This window comes from Sphaerodactylus townsendi, linkage group LG06 (genome assembly GCF_021028975.2).
Source record: "Sphaerodactylus townsendi isolate TG3544 linkage group LG06, MPM_Stown_v2.3, whole genome shotgun sequence".
Classification (NCBI taxonomy): Eukaryota; Metazoa; Chordata; class Lepidosauria; order Squamata; family Sphaerodactylidae; genus Sphaerodactylus; species Sphaerodactylus townsendi.
Window position 1 is genome coordinate 9,919,691 of NC_059430.1, and position 21,388 is coordinate 9,941,078.

Genomic DNA, 21,388 nt, shown 5'->3' on the forward strand with positions numbered 1-21,388 from the left:
AATCAAAACATGTAGGTTCTCAATCTAACTTTGGGGGCAAAAAAACAAGTAAAAACAGGCCACCGGAAGGGACCTTTGCATGGAAAAACCTACCAGAGGGGAAAGGGTTAAGTTAACAGTGGTGGGATCCAAAAATTTTAGTAACAGGTTCCCATGGTGGTGGTATTCAAACAGTGGTGTAGCGCCAATGGGGCTGGGCGGGGAACGACGGGGGCGTGGCCGGGCATTCGGGGCGGGGCATTAATAATTTCTGTTACTGTAAAAAACTGTTACTGTAAAAAAAAAGTTCCTAATTTCCAGCTGGTATCTTTCTGTCCACAATTTAAACTCATTCTAGCAAGTCCTATCGTCTACTGCCAACAGAAACAACGACTTCTCCTCTAATTGACTGCCTGTCAAATACTTAATACTTTCAAATACTTAATTTTGTTTCTAGAAATCAAAAGAAAGATACTTTCCTGAAACAAGGAACTTTACCATATTTCTAAAACATGTTTTTAAAACAGCCCAACAGGGAGAATTATCCCGTTTTCTACCTTTGCTAACCAGCCACATAGGAAACAACAGGACTTTATGATTTTTGGACCTAATGGCATTTCTGACGGAAAAGCAGACCCAATTAGTAACCCCCTCTCGGCACACACAAATAATTAGTAACCCACTCTCGGGAACTGGTGAGAACCTGCTGGATCCCACCTCTGGTTAAGTATATCCACTAATCGACTAGTTTGCCACTACAAGCCCCGTAACTTCCCCCGCTCTGTATTTGCCTTTCCAGGAAAGCACAGAGTTCGGAACCTTGTACTGTGCTCAGAAATGATCCCAAATGCCATTAAATCAGACTCTCTTCTCTTCTCTCTCTTCCTTCAGCTTGCCGTTGAGGTTTTGGGTGAACATGATCAAGAACCCCCAGTTTGTCTTCGACATCCACAAGAACAGCATCACGGACGCCTGCCTGTCGGTGGTAGCCCAAACGTTCATGGACTCCTGCTCGACATCCGAGCACCGCCTGGGCAAAGATTCCCCGTCTAATAAGCTCCTCTACGCCAAGGACATCCCCAGCTACAAGAACTGGGTGGAAAGGTGAGCTTTAAACTAAGACAGAATATAAAAAACATGTTAACATATAAATAGCGCTAGAATATGGTTAAATAACAATTTAAAATCGGATAAACAGTTTGGGGGGGGAAAGATTCCTTTAACTGGAAGTTATTTTCTTTCTCTTCTTCTTCTTCTTCTTCTTCTTCTTCTTCTTCTTCTTCTTCTTCTTCTTCTTCTTCTTCTTCTTCTTCTTCTTCTTCTTCTTCTTCTTCTCCTTCTCCTTCTCCTTCTCCTTCTCCTTCTCCTTCTCCTTCTCCTTCTCCTTCTTTTTTTCTTTTAGTTCCTCTTTTCTTCTTCCTGCTCTTCCTTTTTTCTTCTTGTTCCTTTTCTTCCTTTTTAAAAATGTGTTATTGTTTGTTTGTATTTGTGTTTTCTTTTGTTTCTGTTTTTGTTTTTTGTCTCAAATGGGGGATTGGACACATAGCACTATGAGAGTTCATTTGAAGTTTGTAACTTATTGGTATGTTATGTTGTAAGTGGTATGTAATTGCTCAATCTGAAACAAAACTTCAGTATATTTTTTTTAAAAAAGATAAGAAAGGAGAGCTCTCCGACCGGTAGGGGAGATGTTTCTTGCTGCGTCACATCACAGCTGTGGCTTGAACTAGATGTGACCGAAGTCTCGGGTCAGACCTGTGGCCCCAATGCCATTTTACAGGAGATTTTAACCATTTCAAAATGGGCGCAGTGGCAAAGGCCATCTTGTCCCTTCACCACCACCTTTTTTACCTAAATGGAGCCTACATATTCAGGAGCAGTATATCTCCAAATACTTCTCACTGGTTGCTGCAGAACAGCAAGGACGACCTGTTCAAGGTCTGCTTATGAGTTTGCCGGAAGCGTCTGGGAATGTAACATTGATCTAGATGCCCTCCCTCAGGTCCTTTTCTTTCTTCAGCACGTTCATCCTCCCCTCCAGTATGTGCGCTCGCCTGAGCCATTCGGTTCATCTTCTCTTTGCTCCGGGAGGCGTGTTAATTAGACAGATGTGCTGAGGCTGGTTTTGGCTCTTAATTCCTCCTGAGGAATGAATTCTTTTCAGCAGACTTGGGAGAAAAGGAGACAGAGCTGACACAGGCGTTGATAAAAACAGAGAAGCCGGTCAGCCAGATCAGCTCTCCTGGCGAGCCGTTTCAATCCCAACCAGTGGGGTGGGGATGGGTCAGTGGCGGGATCCAAAAATTTTAGTAACAGGCTCCCATGGTGGTGGGATTCAAACTGTGGCGTAGCGCCAATGGGGATGGGCGGGGCATGATGGGGGCGTGGCCAGGCATTCTGGGGGTGGGGCATTCCTTGATGGGGCTGTGGCAAGGACGCAGCTGCTGCGCCGGTCCTTGGGCGGGAAACGAATGCACGCAGGTGCAGGCTGCCACGTACGCCGGTGCACTTCCTGCTAGACTGCTTCAAGTTCTGCGCGCTACTGCTGAGAGGAGGGGCGTAACGAAGGCAAAAATCACGTGGCCAAATCACCAATTAGTAACCCCCTCTCGGCACACACAAATAATTAGTAACCTACTCTCGGGAACCTGTGAGAACCTGTGGGGTCCCACCTCTGGGATGGGTGTGTGTGTATGTTAGATTGCAAGCTTTCCCAATAGGACTGCAGGAGGGGGGGGGGGTCAAAATAGCATTTTTTGCTTTGGTACATCTGTGCCTCAGCGCTGGTCGTACCTGGAAGTGACAATGGGCAGCTCTAGGAATCACAAAAAAGTACTTCCTAGAGCTACCTGTTGTCAAACTCAGATCGTACTTGGGCCCCTTCCGCACATGCAGAGCAATGTACTTTCAGCTGACAATCTCCTTGCCCTTCCCCCCTCACAACAAACACCCTGTGAGGCAGGTGGGAGTGTACAGGCTAATCTGAATTCCCCAGATAAGCCTCCACAGCTCAGGCGGCAGAGCAGGGAATCAACCCGGTTCCTCCAGATTAGATACACGAGCTCTTAACCTCCTACGCCACTGCTGCTCCTCTCGCTGGCGGGCCTGGTGCCTGTGCTCTGGGTGGCTTCTGCCCAAGGGGGGCGCAGAGGAGGCAGAGATGCTAGAGAGGCACAGAGTGGTGCACGCAGGACTTGCTGGAGAGGCTAGAGAGCAGGGCTGACAGCCACTCTGCTTTCGAGGCAGACGGGTAAGGGGGGGCGGTGGAAGAGGGAGCCAACCGGTTTTTTCTAAACTAAAACCTCAGCGTTCAGGTTAAATTGCCGGGTTGGCACTTTGCAATAAGTGAATGGGGTTTGGATTGCAATTTGGGCACTCGGTCTCAAAAAAGTTAGCCATCATTGCCCTAGCTCATCAGATCTTGGAAACAAGGCAGAGTTGGCCCTGGTTAGTACTCGGATGGAAGACCACCAAGGAAGCCCAGGGTTGCTGTGCAGAGGCAGGCAATAATGGCAAACCACCTCTGCTCATCTCATGCCTTGAGGGTTGCCCGACGTCAGCTGCAGCTTGACGACGCTTCGTACCACAGACATCACGTCATGGAAAAGAGCACTGAATCTGTGATCACCGATTGCTGTTTGTCTTTGCTCATGGGAATGCAGGTTTGCAAACTCAGCCGTGAACCTCGGCCCATTTTCCCAGGGCTTGCAAGCACCGCACGTCTCCTCTGTCCCTTAAGAAAAAACCTAGGTATGACATATAAAAAAAAGTAGGACATAATTAAGCAAGGTTGCTCCGGAGGGGCATCTTGGTTGCTAAGAAACCGCCTTTTCGCCGCAGCCGAGGTCTCCGTCCACTCCTAAAAATAATTGCCTGGTCACGTCGGAACCCAGCAGTGGCGGCGCTGAGAAGAATTGCCTTTGACTGCAGCACCAAAGTTTTGAAAGGGCTTCGGTCTCCACGCATGGACAAATGAGGCTGCCCCGTTCCCGTAAAAGGAGCTCGCAACGTGCTGTGTACAAGCAGGGGAAAAAGCAGAGAGTTTGTGTTGGAACAAATTAAGCCGGGGCTGCCGCTGTACCACTCAACTGCGAGGCTGGCCACGGGAGAGACCCAATGTACCCATGGTTGTGAAACCCCTGGACCAGTGATTCCCAACCAGGGTTCCGTGGTACCTTGGGGTACCCTGAGCATGGCCCAGGGGTACCATGACAATGCTATTGCCTGCCCCTCCCACAGGAATCAAATGGATTTTGAAGGGGGGGGGGTTGGAAGCCTCATGGGCTCCCTTTAAACCACATTGAGAAACAGCATTGTTTTATTTGCCTAAATTCGGTGTGGATTCGGAGGGTAGACTTAAAGGGAGCTCTCTCTTTAAATCCCCCCAATCCATGCCGAATTTCGGCAAACAAACAACGCGGCTGTCAACGCTGGTTTCCTTTCCCCTGTTTGCCACTCCCCCCACTTTCAGACCAAAAACGGGGAAAAAAGCCCCCCAAATGCAAAAAATATCAAATGAACCTCAAAGGTACCCTGAGATATGAAGATCGAGGTCAAGGGTACCACGACATCAAAAAGGTTGGGAAACACTGCTCTGGACTGAAGAAGAATGCAAGGAGGGAGCTCCTTCTGCACTAACAAAAAGAATCCAATCAAGATAGGAATATTCCTTCGAACGGCGCTGTCCTAAGACCGCTTTCCGGGAGTTTCCCCTAGTGATGAGAGCCGGTGTGGTGTGGTTGGTCCAGAGGGGCGACTCCCCACTCGCTTCTTGGTCTTTTAGCTAAGACCAAGTGTAGTGTCGGTTCTTATCAGTTTAATATCTGATATGCCCTCTGTTTGAGGACTATATATTTAGTGGATTTAGGGGGGAGAGTACCATCATGTTGTAGTGATTAAGAGCAGCGGCCTCTTAACCGGGGTTGATTCCTCACTCGTCCACATGAGCAATGGACTCTAATCTAAGGTGACCAGATTTTTACTCCTGTAACAAGGGGTGTGCGCACCCGCGCGGCCGCAGGAGCACACTGCCTTTTGCGGCGCTCCCTGGTCAGGAAACAGGGGAGCGCCGCAAAAGGCAGTGCGCTCCTGCGGCCGCGTGCGCCTCCTGTGCTGCTGCACTGCCTTCTGGGGCCCTTCCCTGTTTCCCGCCCTGTCACAGGGCAGGAAACAGGAAAGCGCCCCAGAAGGCAGTGCGGCAGCGCAGGAGGCGCACGCGGCCGCAGGAGTGCATTGCCTAATCGGGACAATTTTAAAACCCTGCGGGATGCGGGACACATTGCGGAAAAGCGTGAGTGTCCCGCCAAAAGCGGGACGGCTGGTCACCGTACTCTAATCCCCTGCGATCAGGCCAGAGTTGTAAAAATATTCTTTTACCAGTGTAAAAATCCAAATGTCTTCAGAGGGAGATCTTCACGGGTTTATTTTTTAGATTTACCTGCCGTTCTGCTTCCTGGGTTCTGGCATTTTCCCCTGAATGCAAACACTTCTTTCTCCAAAGGGATTAGAAACCAAATTCCACAGATGCATTTTTTAAAGTTCTAACTCCAAAAATAACGGCAGCCGAAAACCCAAATCCAGCGCACGGCTAAACCGGTTTTAATCCTATGAAAATAATGAGATTTCCGTCGCTGCATTGTGTGTGTGACTGCAATCAGCCCCCCACCTCACAAGTCCATAGCTGCCTCTTTCAGCCAGGTAATAACAAGAGGTGTGTGCGTTTGCGTAGATCAAGCATGTACACACAACCAGTTTGAAAACCATGAAGCTGTTGTTTTATCATAGACCCAGCTGGAGGAGGAGGAGGAGGAATTTGGATTTATACCCCACCTTTCTGTCATGCAAGAAGACTCAAAAAGGGGCTTACTATCTCCTCCCCCCCCCACAACAAACACCCTATGAGGTGGGTGGGGCTGTGAGAGCTCCAAAGAACTGTGACTGTCCTAAGGTCACCCAGCTGGCGTGAGTTGGAGTGCACAAGCTAATCTGGTTCACCAGATAACCCTCCACAGCTCAAGTCGGCTGCAACTCGACGACACTCTACGCTCTACGCAGGCCTTCCCTTGCGGATGATCCAGAAATTGAAACTGGTCCAGAATGCAGCGGCGCGACTACTGGTAGGCGCGACTACTGATTCAGATAGCATATCACCCCCGTGCTGCGCCGTCTGCACTGGCTCCCAGTTGGATTCCGGGTCACCTTCAAGGTGTCGGTGTTGACCTTTAAGGCCCTTCGCGGCTTGGGTCCCTCATACCTTCATTTGAGAGACCCCTGTGAAGGGAGGCATGAATAAAAGATTGTTCAAGGCATAGCAATCCTGGGAACAGTGACTTGGGAGCAGCAGTGGCGTAGGAGGTTAAGAGCTCGTGTATCTAATCTGGAGGAACCAGGTTTGATTCCCAGCTCTGCCGCCTGAGCTGTGGAGGCTTATCTGGGGAATTCAGATTAGCCTGGGCACTCCCACACACGCCAGCTGGGTGACCTTGGGCTAGTCACAGCTTCTCAGAGCTCTCTCAGCCCCACCTACCTCACAGGGTGTTTGTTGTGAGGGGGGGAGGGCGAGGAGATTGTAAGCCCCTTTGAGTCTCCTGCAGGAGAGAAAGGGGGGATATAAATCCAAACTACTCCTCCTCCTCCTCCTCCTCCTCTTCTTCTTCTTCTTCTTCTTCTTCTTCTTCTTCTTCTTCTTCTCCTTCTTCTTCCTCGTGACCATCTACTGGTGGCCCCTGGCCCCTCCATGGTGCGGCTGACCTCTACCTGGGCCAGGGCTTTTACAGCCCTGGCCCCTGCCTGGTGGAACACTCTTCCATCTGAGGTGCAGGCCCTGCAGGATCTTGGAGAGAGATCTTGGAACAAAACCTGCAAAACGGTTTTGTTCTACCGGGCCTTTGTTGAGGCCGGCCACAGGTTCCTCCTCCAGGATGCCCCAGTACGGCGTGCTATTCCATCATTAGCACGCCCGATATAACATCAAATAACATCCCGATCCCGGCTTTGGGATCGGGCGCTAGGCTTTACACTCCTTGTTTTTGCACTATTGTCATTTTGTTTAATGCTGCTACGGTCTATGCTGTTACGTTTTTTATGGATTTTGTACATTGTTTTAATTTCACTTAATTTATTGTTGTCATGTTGTTCTTGGCCTGTTGGATGCAGTGTGGTCCTCGGGCTACTGTACACCGCCCAGAGTCCTTCGGGGGTGGGCAGTTTAACAAATTTAATAAATAAATAAATACGTGGCAGAGCAGGGAATCAAACCCAGTTCTCCAGATTAGAGTGCACCTGCTCTTAACCACCATGCCACTGCTGCTCCCAAGTCACTCTTCCCAGGATTGCTGTGCCTTGAACAATCTTTTATTCATGCCTCCCTTCACAGGGGTCTCTCAAATGAGATCCAGGCAGGGGAGATGTGAAGCTGACCTCAGTCTTCGGTGTCAGCAGAGAAGCTCTGTACCCCGTGCGAAGGATGACAGAGTTTAGCCCTCGAGTCGCAGGACCGAACCCTTTTCTTCTCCCCCACATTTGAAGTCCTCTCGAGCTTCAGAGCAGCCTCTTTGAGCCTGGTACTCCTGTGGGCTCGGCAGCATTTGGGGAGATCTTTGGGAACGGGGGGAGCTCGGAGAAAGGGGGCTCTGGGTGACCTTTGGTTCCCCTCCAGGAGGCCCCGTCTTCAGCGATTGTTCCAAACTTCATCAGCCTGGCTTAAAAGCCTTTGTCGCAAGCAATAAAACATTTCCCTGCCCCAGGCAGGACTGCAAAGAACGACGGGCGAGGAAGCGCGAGCAGAGAGCAAAAACCCAATAAAGGAGGCGCTGTTGGGCAATTGCCGGGTCGCCGGAGTTGGAGCTCGAAATGCGTGCGGCACTGTGAAGAAGAGATCAAGAGCTTCTCTCTGGTCCTCAAGAAGACGGGATGCTGTGCGGCTGCCAGAGGCAGTTGAAAGAACCCCAGCTAAGCCTCCCCCATTACAAATATACCAGTGGGATTTCACTGGGGGCAGAGAGACACATGGTTCCCGAGGCACGTCCTTTGCTGGAGATGCGACTCTCTGGTGGAAAAAATGCTCCGAAGATAAAAAGGCGAGTTTTCTTTGATCTGTTATCAAATAGTGTCAGGGAAATGATTAGCTGGTTGGGACTCTGCAAGTTAAAGAAGAGCTTTGCCCCAAAGTGAAAGGTCCTGTTGAGACAGGAAGCTTAGACATATAGAGCTGGATGGGGCCTCAAGAGTCATCTAGCCCAACCCCCTGCACACTGCAGGAAATTCACAACTACCCTCCCACACTCAATCATTGGGCTTTTTCACACACACAGTTTGTTCTTGAATTAAGGCAACCCGCATCGACATCCCACCTGGTAGCACTTTTTTTGTTGCTGTTTCGTCGCTCGAGATCATTCACACAACACCAGGTTGTTGTGGATGTTCTTGTTGCTTCAGAAACCCCTTGGTTTTGCACTGCCCTGGAATGCAGTACAAACGAGAGTTCCGATTGGCTGTTGTGCCGTCCAAGGGCGTGTTCCGTGTGACGCTTGGCCCCTGTCATCACCGAGCTACTTAGCGAGCTAAGCCGAGAGTCAGCGTGAACTTCACTATCTCCAGTGTACTCACTCGCGTTGAGAACTTCGCTATCTTGAGATGCTCGAGGCGGTGTTGGAAACAATGCACTGCATGGCGACCCGCCCGGCGGGGCGGGAGGTAGAGTGAGACGGAAAGCGAAACAGTATGAAATAATGCTTGCGCGCAACTGCTTAGCAAGCTCTACACATCCCTGATTGGTTGGAGGAAATCGCATCACATAGTGGGCGTGATCCCTCGCAGCCGCTTGTTCCAGTCGCATTTTGCACCTAGGCAACAGATTGTGGGGGGAATCCGTTTTATCCAAGAAAGGTTGCACAATTATGTCGAGACCAGGAAAAAATGTGAGAACCAAAGGCTGGGAAAGCAGAGCAACAGATTAGGGGTCGGGCCACTTTACAGCTCAAGTGTGTGCAAAAAAAAAGGCAGAAACCGTGATGACCTCATATATTAAATCAAGAACAAACCCTGTGTGCGAAAAAGCCCTTTGACTCCTGCTCTATGACCAGAAGGAACAGGGAGTTAAGAAGAGGTTTAGAGTGTGCTCAGGATATTGTGAACCATTGGGGGGGGGGGGGGTCCATTCAAATAGGTAAGACATAAATTAACATATATGTTCAGGTGAGTAGCTGTGTTGGTCTGCCGTAGAAGAACAAGATTTGAGTCCAATGGCACCTTGGTTGGAATGCCAGACTAAAATCAGGGAGGCCCAGGTTCGAATCCTCTGCTCTGCCATGGAAGCCTGCTGGGTGAGCTTGGGCCAATCATAGAAGGGACAGGTATGAAGTGGAAATCCCAATCTGCAGGAATCTACCGCATACCATGTAGCTGTGGACAAGTCTACATAGGAACCACCAAACGCAGCGCTCAGACACGAATTAAAGAACACGAAAGGCACTGCAGACTATTTCAGCCAGAAAAATCAGCAATAGCAGAACACTTGATAAACCAACCTGGACACAGAATATTATTTGAAAACACAGAAATTCTGGACCACTCTGACAACCACTACGTCAGACTACACAGAGAAGCCATTGAAATCCACAAGCACATGGACAACTTCAACAGGAAGGAAGAAACCATGGAAATGAACAGAATTTGGCTGCCCGTGTTGAAAAACTCTAGAATCAAGACAGTGACTGATCAACCCCACACAAACACAGGGCAACTATAGATTATAGCACTCAAAAGAAACAAAGACCAGGATACTTCTATTCAGATCCATTCACCTATTGACCTTGCTATCTTCATTGTTACTCCCAGGCTACAGACTTCTCTATGACTCACATGCCAGGCTACTCTATTCAGATGGCCTCACCTTTTCACCTCACAGTATATATACTCCACTTGCTTTCCATTCCTACCATCAGATCCTCTGAAGATGCCAGCCACAGATGCAGGCGAAATGTCAGGAGAGAATGCTGCTAGAACACGGCCAGACAGCCCGGAAACCACACAGCACCCCAATCCCAATCTTATTGCTTTGACTTTGAGCAGCAGTGGCGTAGGAGGTTAAGAGCTCGTGTATCTAATCTGGAGGAACTGGGTTTGATTCCCAGCTCTGCCACCTGAGCTGTGGAGGCTTATCTGGGGAATTCAGATTAGCCTGGACACTCCCCCACACATGCCAGCTGGGTGACCTTGGGCTAGTCACAGCTTCTCGGAGCTCTCTCAGCCCCACCTACCTCACAGGGTGTTTGTTGTGAGGGGGGAAGGGCAAGGAGATTGTAAGCCCCTTTGAGTCTCCTGCAGGAGAGAAAGGGGAGATATAAATCCAAACTCTTCTTCTTAACAGGAGATCAAACTTCTTATCCCATTCATTGCAGAGACTCTGCATTTCATATACTTTTTAAAAAATTGACATCAAATACTGATAAACAAACGTTGTAGCTTCTGTTTTCTGCATTGTTGCAACGCGTTTGTTTGGACATATTTGAACGTGAATGAGGAAGACGGGTGGATACTGGTTACACGGGGCCTCTGGTAGTATCCAGGGCGCCATTTTGGAAAATCTGTGTCCGGCTACCGGCCAAGATGAGGAGGAGGCCTCTCTTTCCCTCAACGGCTCCAACCTCAATGAACAGCCAAGAACCGCCAGAAACCTTCACAACTGTGGGAAACAAGAAGCCAGTCACAAAATGCGTCAGTCTAGTCATGGAGGGGCAGGGTTGGCACTCTGAACCGAAGCCTGGCTATATTTGTCGGAAGAGAGACCGTCTTTCTGAAAGAAAAGCGGGTCATTCCAGTCCAAAGGTCTTATCCCTTCAGCAGCAGCTAATTAAAAAGTGAGGCTGTGAGGGGAGTGTAAGACATAATTAAAAAATGTACTTTTAATGGCAGTCATCCGTCCAAGCGTGCTGCTGATATGGACGATACTCTGTTTTATTGTGTTCTGTGCTGGGGATTTGGAGTCTGAGGAGGGTTTGCTTGGAGGCTGGTGAAGAAGCCCCATCCCAACACCTCCCCTTTAGGGTTGCCAACTCCCAGGTGGAACCTGGAGACCCCCCAGTATCCCAATGGTGTAATGTGGTAGATGAAGAGAAGAGTTGGTTTTTTTATACCCTGCTTTTCTCTACCAAAAGGAGTCTCAAAGCAGCTCACAATCACCTTCACACCCTCCCCAACCAACAGATACCTTGAAGAAGAAGAAGAAGAGTTTGGATTTATATCCCTCCTTTCTCTCCTGTAGGAGACTCAAAGGAGCTGACAATCTCCTTGCCCTTCCCCCCTCACAACAAACACCCTGTGAGGTGGGTGGGGCCGAGAGAGCTCCGAGAAGCTGTGACTAGCCCAAGGTCACCCAGCTGGCGTGTGTGGGAGTGCACAGGCGAATCTGAATTCCCCAGAGAAGCCTCCACAGCTCAGGCGGCAGAGCTGGGAATCAAACCCAGTTCCTCCAGATTAGATACACGAGCTCTTAACCTCCTACGCCACTGCTGCTACCTTGTGAGGCATATGGGCCTCTGAGAGAACTGTGACTGGTCCGAGGTCACCCAGCAGGAATGTATACCACGCTGGCTCTCAGTTACCGGAACAGTTACTACGTGACCTTTTTTTTGGTGGAGAAGCCCAGCCCCCCGAGGACGCAACCAGAGACTTGCTAGTGCATCTTACGAGAAGGGCCCACCTGTTTGCCGCTGATCGAATGTCTCCCATGAGCCTTGGGTGCAGAAGAGCACTCCGGAGCCCTCCACGCCCGAGTGGGGCAAGCGGTCGCCTAATTATGCCGTTCCCGTAATTGCGCCTGCCGTCTGCAACACATGGACTCATTACCGGCTTTTCATATCCTAAATGATTATTAACGAGCTGCCTTCCCGGACTGGCAGCGAGAACAACAACAACCGTGCGGGAGCTCAGCCACGGACCACCCTGGAGCCGAGCAGAAAGGATCATTATTGGAGCTGCTCTTTTGCCTCTCGAGGAGACGACAAGGAGCTGGAGGGAGGAACTGAGTTCAAGGCAAGGCCGCCCCGGCAGCTGCGCCACTTCCCAGGATGGGCCCGCGTAAAACATCTCTCCGAAGCTGTGATGCCTTCGTCGTCGTTGTCCAGAACAAGCGGTCTTTCCTGCAGGCTTAGGGTTTTCTTCTTCATAAGAACATAAGAACGAGCCAGCTGGATCAGACCAGAGTCCATCTAGTCCAGCTCTGCTACTCGCAGTGGCCCACCAGGTGCCTTTGGGAGCTCACCTGCAGGAGGTGAATGCAATGGCCTTAAGAACATAGAGCGAGGCCAGCTGGATCAGACCAGAGTCCATCTGGTCAGCTCTGCCTGCACTTTCGCAGTGGCCCACCAGGTGCCATTAGGGAGCTCACCTGCAGGAAGTGAATGCAATGGCCTTAAGAACATAAGAACGAGCCAGCTGGATCAGACCAGAGTCCATCTAGTCCAGCTCTCTGCTACTCGCAGTGGCCCACCAGGTGCCATTGGGAGCTCACCTGCAGGAGGTGAAAGCAATGGCCTTCTGCTGCTGCTGCTGCTCCCGAGCACCTGGTCTGCTAAGGCATTTGCAATCTCAGATGAAGGAGGATCCACATTGGGAGCCATAGATAGACTTCTCCTCCATCAATCTGTCCAAGCCCCTTTTAAAGCTATCCAGGTGAGTGGCCGTCACCACCTCCTGTGGCAGCACATTCCAAACACCCATCACACGTTGCGTGAAGAAGTGTTTCCTTTGATTAGTCCTAATTCTTCCCCCCAGCATTTTCAATGGATGCCCCCCTGGTTCTAGTATTGTGAGAAAGAGAGAAAAATTTTCATAGAATCATAGAGTTGGAAGAGACCCCAAGGGCCATCAAGTCCAACCCTCTGCAATGCAGGAACACCCAATCAAAATACTCCTGACAAATGGCCGTCCATCCTCTCTTTAAAAACCTCCAGAGAAGGAGACTCCACCACCCTCTGAGGCCGTGCAGCCCTTACTGTCAGGAAGTTCTTCCTGATGTTCAGGTGGAATCGCTTTTCCTTCACCCTGAACCCGTGACTCCTGGTCCTAGTGTCTGGAGCCGCAGAAAACAAGCTTGCTCCCTCACCAACATGACATCCCTACAAATATCTAAACAGGGCTATCATGTCACCTCTTGACTTTCTTGTCACCAAACTAAACATCCCCAGCTCCCTAAGTCTCTTCTCACAGGACATGGATTCCAGACCTTTGACCATTTTGGTTGCCCTCCTCTGGACCCGTTCCAGCTGATGAATATCCTTGAATTGCGGTGCCCAGAACTGTACACGGTATTCCAGGTGAGGTCGAACCAATGCAGAATAGAGAGGCACAATTACATCCCTCGATCTTGACACTGTACTCCTGTTGATACAGCTCAGAATTGCATTGGCTTTCTTGGCCGCTGCATCACATCCCTTGAGTGTAGTCAGTAGTCATGTGAGGGAATAAGTATTTTAACAAATATTTTGCCAGGTTTGATTCCCCATTCGTCCACCTGAGTGGCATAGGTGTATTTGGTGAACCAGATGTGTTTTCGCACTCCAACGTCCCTGCTGGGTGACCTTGAGCTAGTCACAGTTCTCTCTGAACTCTCTCAGTCACACCTACCTCACAAGGTGTCTGTGGTGGGGAGAGGAAGGAAAAGGAGCTTGTAAGCCACCTTGAGTCTCCTTACAGGAGAGAAAGGTGGGGTATAAATCCAAACTCTTCTTCTTCTTCTTCAATGCCTCATCACAAACAGGAAGAGACTTGTCTGGTAAGATTTGAATCCATAATCACCTATCGTATTCCAAAGACACTGCAGTGGGGAAGAGACAGAGAAAATACAAGAAGAAACTTGTATTGTACTTGGCCTTAAGGGATTGCTATTTCTTTCTTTCTTTCTTTCTTTCTTTCTTTCTTTCTTTCTTTCTTTCTTTCTTTCTTTCTTTCTTTCTTTCTTTCTTTCTTTCTTTCTTTCTTTCTTTCTTTCTTTCTTTCTTTCTTAGGTTTCTATACCGCCCCATCCCCGAGGGGCTCTGGGCGGTGTACAACATAAAATTCAGACAATGTCAGGTAGAGGAGCAATCATACGAAACACAGTAAACAATTAACGTCGCTCCATCCAATTAATAATCACTAAAATACACTAAAATTCCATTTAAACAGCGGTTAATACAATCGAATAATTAAATAGTTAAATAATTAAATAATTAACAATTCAATTCAATAAGCCTTCATTGGCATATACACGATAGTTCCAGTCAAAATATAGTTCCAGCTAAAATATAGTTCCAGTTAAAAAATACAGTTCCAGTTAAAAAGTGAATAGTAAAAAACTTCGCATTTGTCATACAATCAGTTTACAAACTTCTGACAAAAACTTTGCCACTATAAGGCAACAATGAATAAATAATTAATAAGTAAATAATGATGAAATAAGAGTACGATCCCAAAAAAGCCCTCACCTGTAAGAACCCAGCTTCCCAAAAGGGAGAACAGCGGGCCCCTCAATAATAAAAGGGTTACCCACTGGAGTGTGCATAAAACAGAAGTACCAAGAAGGAGGCAGGAGGAGGAGGCACCGATCAGCGGCTGGGCACTCCAAAGGCCCGGTGGAACAGCACGGTCTTACAGGCCCTGCGGAACTCACCGAGATCCCGCAGGGCCCGGACAGCTGGAGGAAGGGTGTTCCACCAGGCCGGGGCCAGGGCTGTAAAGGTCCTGGCCCGCGTGGAGGCCAGCCGCATCATGGAGGGGCCGGGAACCACCAGTAGATTGGCCTCTGCTGAACGCAGACACCGGGTAGGGACATAAGGGGTAATGCGGTCCCGAAGGTACGAGGGTCCCAGGCCGCGTAACGCCTTAAAGGTCAAAACCCATACCTTGAAAATGATTCGGAATTCAACTGGGAGCCAATGCAGCTGGCGCCTGAGGACACGGGCAATATTGCATACATATACCATAATATACGCCAGGCTAGTTAGTAGAGACTGTGCTGTGCTCCTAGCCACATCTGCCTTCAGGAGCCGCTGTGCACGAGAGAAGGAGAGTCAATTAGACGAAAGCAGACGTCTAACCTGTCAGATCCACCTACCTGCCCCTCTGTCTGCAGAAGGATGACAGGCCGAGAGTAATAGAGGTGTTTGAAAGCCTGCGACGTGAACAGGAAACCAGAGAGCCAACGCTCTGCAAATTAAACTGTCATTTCATCCCGGATGGCAGTCAGGCCAGATATCTCGAGTGCTTCACAAACGCAGCCTCTGTTTTCCTGTCAGCCGACCGTAGAAGCACCTTGGGGCTGTAGCAGAGAGGGGTGTTGGGAATGGGGGGAAGACCCAGAGGGACAGCGATGACACAAAGAAGAGACTGATGTCACAGCAGGCGTTCGTCTTCAGTTGACCAAACACCTTGGCCCTTTCAGTACAAACCTGGTAAAATGCAGGGTATAAATCCAATGAAGTGCAGTGGTTGAGAGCAGGTGGATTCTCATCTGGAGAACTGGGTTTGATTCCCCCCTCCTCCACCTGAGTGACAGAGGCTTATCTGGTAAACCAGATGTGTTTCCGCACCTTTACATTCCTGCTGGGTGACCAGCACTCTCTCAACTCTCTCAGCCTCCCCTGCCTCACAAAGTGTCTGTTTTCAATTCAATAAGCCTTTATTGGCATGTACGATAGTATAAAAATATATACACAATAGTATACACGATAGTATAAAAATACAGTTCCAGTTAAAAAGTGAATAGTAAAAAACTTCGCGTTTGTCATACATTCAGTTTACAAACTTCTGACAAAAACTTTGCCACTAGAAGGCAACAATGAAAATCCTGACAATTTAAAAGCGTAACTACTTTATCTGATTCAGTATAATCAATTATAGAGTCTATAGCTTGGGATAACAAACTGGATCGGAGTTCTTGGTATAATAAGCAGTTCAGGAGAATGTGTGGGATGGAATCCAGCTGTCCTATGCTACAGGGACAATTGAATTGAATTGAACAAAGTGTTGTGGAGAGAGGAAGGGAAAGGAGTTTGGAAGCCACCTTGAGTCTCCTTACAGGAGAAAAAGGTGGGGTATAAATCCAAACTCCTCCTCCTCCTTCTTCTTCCTCATTTCCTCTGGAAAGAACTGGACTATTCCTGATACTATGGGCCATTCCCCACTTTTCCTTCTGCCACCGTCGCTGCGCGCTACTCATTGTGCACGTCATTTCTGGCGCGCGCCCAGGTTTCCCCACGACCCCGCGCTCTGCGGGGCCGTTTTCTCCAGCGCCAGGAATGACGCGCGCTGAGGGGGCGCAACAGCGGCAGCGTCGGGGCGGCTGCGTTGTCACCGCCCCTGTAGTGGGGAGTTCTGCGGGACCCTGCGCTACTTGGACCGAGTAGCGCGCAGCAGAAGGTAAGTGGGGAAAGGCCCTATGGTGACAACCAGATTTTAAAGAGAGTGCAGGTAACCAGAGAGACAGAGGTGACCTACGGTAGCACACAAGCTCACGTTGGGACAAGCAGGTAGGCTGTTCCCCCACTGTACTGGGGGCCTTTTGACCAACACCATTGAGAGACCTTGAGTTAAATGACGAAGAACAGGACCGATCTTAGGATTCTGGGGGAGAGTTAGGAAATGGAGAAGCAGGAGGAGCTCGACTTGAAGCACAGGGCGAGGCCAGTCTAGGAAGTGATGTCAGGATGAAAAGTTAGGAAGACGGAAGTGTAGGTGAGTGAAGTAGTCTTGATGATGGAGCAGTGGATGTCAAATGCAGGCCAAGGGTACTGTCGATTCATCCCTCCCTGTAGATTCATCATTTCCCAGTCCCTGTCTGGGTGGATGGCCGGTGAGAGTAAGCCAGCTGGGCCAAGAGGGCCCTGCTGTATCCTGGCACTGTCATAGAGGCCCTGTTGCCACAGTGACTAGACCATGGGAACAGGTTTGCCATGGGCCTGGCACCATCTTTGCCGAAGTCCACATGTGAGCCAAGGGACTCTGGTGGTGTTGGTCAGAATCGCGGGGCCTATGTGGTTCTTCTGGCTCCGGGAGTACTGTTAACACCCCAATCCACCCCACTTCTTACTAGTGTTGCCAACAACCTGGAGGAGAAGTCGATCTATGGCTACCAATCTTGATCCTCTTTGATCTGAGATTGCAAATGCCTTAACAGACCAGGTGCTCGGGAGCAGCAGCAGCAGAAGGCCATTGCTTTCACCTCCTGCATGTGAGCTCCCAAAGGCACCTGGTGGGCCACTGCGAGTAGCAGAGTGCTGGACTAGATGGACTCTGGTCTGATCCAGCAGGCTCTTTCTTATGTTCTTAAGGCCATTGCTTTCACCTCCTGCATGTGAGCTCCCAAAGGCACCTGGTGGGCCCTCGCAGTAACAGGAATGGACTAGATGGACTCTGCTGATCCAGCAGGCTCTTTTCTTATGTTCTTAAGGCCATTGCTTTCACCTCCTGCATGTGAGCTCCCAAAGGCACCTGGTGGGCCACTGCGAGTAGCAGAGAACTAGACTAGATGGACTCTGGTCTGATCCAGCTGGCTTGTTCTTATGTTCTTAAAGGCCATTGCTTTCACCTCCTGCATGTGAGCTCCCAAAGGCACCTGGTGGGCCACTGCGAGTAGCAGAGAACTAGACTAGATGGACTCTGGTCTGATCCAGCTGGCTTGTTCTTATGTTCTTATGTTCTTAAAGTGTCCTGACTCTTTAACGAAAGCTTAAGGGTATGTTATTTACCCAGTGATATTATTGACTTGAGTGCCGTGCACAGTTTCACTAGCCCTTCTCTTAACTGAACATACGAAGCCTGCCTTCCTACTGAGTCAGACTGGCAGCAGCTCCCCATCGTCTCATGCTGCCATCTTTCACATCACCTACGGCCCAATCCCCTTTACTGGAGATGCTGGAAACTGACCCCTGGATCTTTTGTATACAAAACAGATGCTTTAGAAGAAGAGAAGAAGAAGAGTTTCTATTTATATCCCCCCTTTCTCTCCTGCAGGAGACTCAAAGGGGCTGACAATCTCCTTGCCCTTCCCCCCTCACAACAAACACCCTGTGAGGTAGGTGGGGCTGAGAGAGCTCCGAGAAGCTGTGACTAGCCCAAGGTCACCCAGCTGGCGTGTGTGGGAGTGCCCAGGCTAATCTGAATTCCCCAGATAAGCCTCCACAACTCAAGCGGCAGAGCGGAGAATCAAACCCGGTTCCTCCAGATTAGATACACGAGCTCTTAACCTCCTACGCCACTGCTGCTCCTGAGCCACTTCCCAAAGACCCTGCTTCTACACATCGAGACTCTACTAAAGGGACAGGGAATTCCTACCAATCAAATGCTCCTTCTGGCCAGATGTCTGGCATTATGAGAAAACTATCCTTATTTTATAAGCAAATCTCACTGGGAAAACCACTGCTGGCACCAGCAATGCATTGGTGAGCCAGGATGGTACAGTCATACCCCGATTCTGTGTATGTGTGTGTTAAGTGCCATCAAGTCCCTTCTAACTCTTGGTGACCCTATGAATCAGTGGCCTCCAAAACATCTTATGATTAACAGCCTTGCTCAGGTCTTGCAAATGGAGGGCCACGGCTTCCTTGATGGAGTAAATCTGTTTCACTCTGCAGCAGTGGCGTAGGAGGTTAAGAGCTCATGTATCTGGAGGAACCGGGTTTGATTCCCAGCTCTGCTGCCTGAGCTGTGGAGGCTTATCTGGGGAATTCAGATTAGCCTGTACACTCCCACACATGCCAGCTGGGTGACCTTGGGCTAGTCACAGCTTCTCGGAGCTCTCTCAACCCCGCCCACCTCACAGGGTGTTTGTTGTGAGGGGGGAAGGGCAAGGAGATTGTCAGCCCCTTTGAGTCTCCTACAGGAGAGAAAAGGGGGATATAAATCCAAACTCGTCTTCTTCTTCTTCCTCTTCCTCTTCTTCTTCCTCTGTTCTTCCTGCCTTCAGCTTTCCCTAACATTGGTATCTTTTCTAGTGAGTCTTGGGTGACGCTTATGTTGACAGGCTTTCCCGACTGGATGCTGACAACTGTCAGGACTGTACAAAAGTCCTCTTAGTCGCTCCGTCAACTCCTCAATTTATCACCTGTCTCCACCTATCAGAATCCAACCAAAAGCTTCCCCGAGTTTTTACTTCTTTCTTTTCCTGCCCGTTCAGCCTGCAAAAGAGCCAAGGCCAAGACTGCAGTGGAGAGACGAGGAAAGAGGCCAGTCATATGTTGTTGTCATGATTATTTCTAAATTTTGTTTCAGTATCACAGCTGCCAGTTCTTTAGCTGGTTGCTGGCCTTTCACTGCAATTCGAGCCTCACCCAGAGGCCTAGGAAGTTGTCATGTATCGGCATAGTATTCGTGTTATGATTATTACTAAATTTTGTTTCAATACCACAGCTGCCAGTTCTTTAGCTGGTTGCTGGCCTTTCACTGCAATTCAAGCCTCACCCAGTGAAGTTGTCATGTATCGGCATAGTATTCGTGTTATGATTATTACTAAATTTTGTTTCAATATCACAGCTGCCAGTTCTTTAGCTGGTTGCTGGCCTTTCCGCTACAATTCGAGGAAGGCCTCACTGAGGCCTAGGAGGTTGTCGTAATATGAGTATTTATTATTTATGATTATTACTAAATTTTGTTTCAATACCACAGCTGCCAGTTCTTTAGCTGGTTGCTGGCGCTCACTACAATTCAGAAAGCTCGCAGGGCCTGGGAAGTTGTCGTAACCATCGGCATAGTATTCGTGTTATGATTATTACTAAATTTTGTTTCAATACCACAGCTGCCAGTTCTTTAGCTGGTTGCTGGCCTTTCACTGCAATTCAAGCCTCACCCAGAGGCCTAGGAGGTTGTCATGTATCGGCATAGTATTCGTGTTATGATTATTTCTAAATTTTGTTTCAGTATCACAGCTGCCAGTTCTTTAGCTGGTTGCTGGCCTTTCACTGCAATTCGAGCCTCTCCCAGAGGCCTAGGAAGTTGTCATGTATCGGCTTAGTATTCGTGTTATGATTATTACTAAATTTTGTTTTCATATCTGCTGGTGGAATTCCGAATGTGGTTCAGGGTTTCGGCTCTGACCTTTAAGGCCCTGACTGGTCTGGGACTCTCGCAGCCTGTCTTCAACCCCCAACCCGCACATTTAGTGACGGGTTTTGATGTTCAGCCCAGCGGATCCCAATGTGGAGCTCAAGGGGGACTTGCCAAATTCTGCAGTGGATTCCCTCTGGGGAGGGCTGTGAGAATCTGCTCGGCCTGCGGAAGGTCCCAGATTCATTTTCTCCGTCGAGGAGGGTGGAATAGTAAATCTTTAAAAAAATGAAATAAAAACTCTAGCTTCAAATTTTCATTTATTTATTTATTTATTATTTACATTTATAGACTGCCCAATCCCCAAGGGGCTCTGGGCGGTGCACAACACTATCTATATACAATATATAACAAGGGTCACAATAGTGACCATATATCAAACAGATCAGAAGTAGGCGATCTGGAAGATCTCTGCCTCAGACCCTAGAGAACTGCTTCCCATCTAAGTGGACAAGACTGATTTTTGATAAAGAAGAGGGTTTTTTTGGATTTATATCCCCCCTTTCTCTCCTGCAGGAGACTCAAAGGGGCTGACAATCTCCTTGCCCTTCCCCCCTCACAACAAACACCCTGTGAGGTGGGTGGGGCTGAGAGAGCTCCGAGAAGCTGTGACTAGCCCAAGGTCACCCAGCTGGCATGTGTGGGAGTGCACACACTAATCTGAATTCCCCAGATAAGCCTCCACACCTCAGGCGGCAGAGCTGGGAATCAAACCTGGTTCCTCCAGGTTAGATACATGAGCTCTTAACCTCCTACGCCACTGCTGCTCCTACGCCTAACCTCCTACGCCACAGCTGCTCCTACCGAGGGTCCGGTTCGATGTAAGGCAGCTTTATGTGTTCATGCTGCGTTAACAACACCAGGCTGTCCCGTGCGACTCAGAGCTGCCGTCTCTCCACCCTGCTGTGGCTGCAAACGAAAGTTTCCAGATTAGCAGCTGTGACTCAGGGGCACAGCACAGCAGCCAGCCAGCCAGCCGCAGTTCAAATTTGGCAGCCCTTCAAGCTAATCTGTCACCATGGCTCCCGGAACTACTGCAGGGAAACCCAACTGGGCCGGCTGTCACAGCCCAATGTGTTCATCTCCCATGAAAGAGCCTGAACATCCTCTGGCTGGCGGCGCTGTCAGGACTTTGGCTACCCAGAAGGACCTCAGCGGCTCGCAACAGGTCTGAGCTGGTAAAGCCAGGCCGGGCTCTAGTGCAGTGATGGCGAACCTATGGCATGGGTGCCAGAGTTCGTCATGTGGGGGTGGAAAATCACCCACCCACACACACACACACACACACACACACACACACATCGAGGCTGGTTTGGGCCACTGAGCACAA

The 21,388-nt window shown here is 49.3% G+C and overlaps 1 protein-coding gene and 1 pseudogene across 1 annotated transcript in view; both read left to right on the forward strand.

Annotated features, from left to right (window-relative positions):
• The window catches only part of PLXNA4 (plexin A4), a 203,752-nt gene that overhangs the window by 165,069 nt on the left and 17,295 nt on the right, over positions 1–21,388 (forward strand). The window contains exon 23 of the mRNA XM_048500707.1: positions 871–1,083. Coding sequence (XP_048356664.1) covers positions 871–1,083 — 213 coding nt within the window. The remainder of the gene's footprint in view (positions 1–870; positions 1,084–21,388) is intronic.
• Positions 4,743–4,863, forward strand: LOC125435971 (annotated as a pseudogene).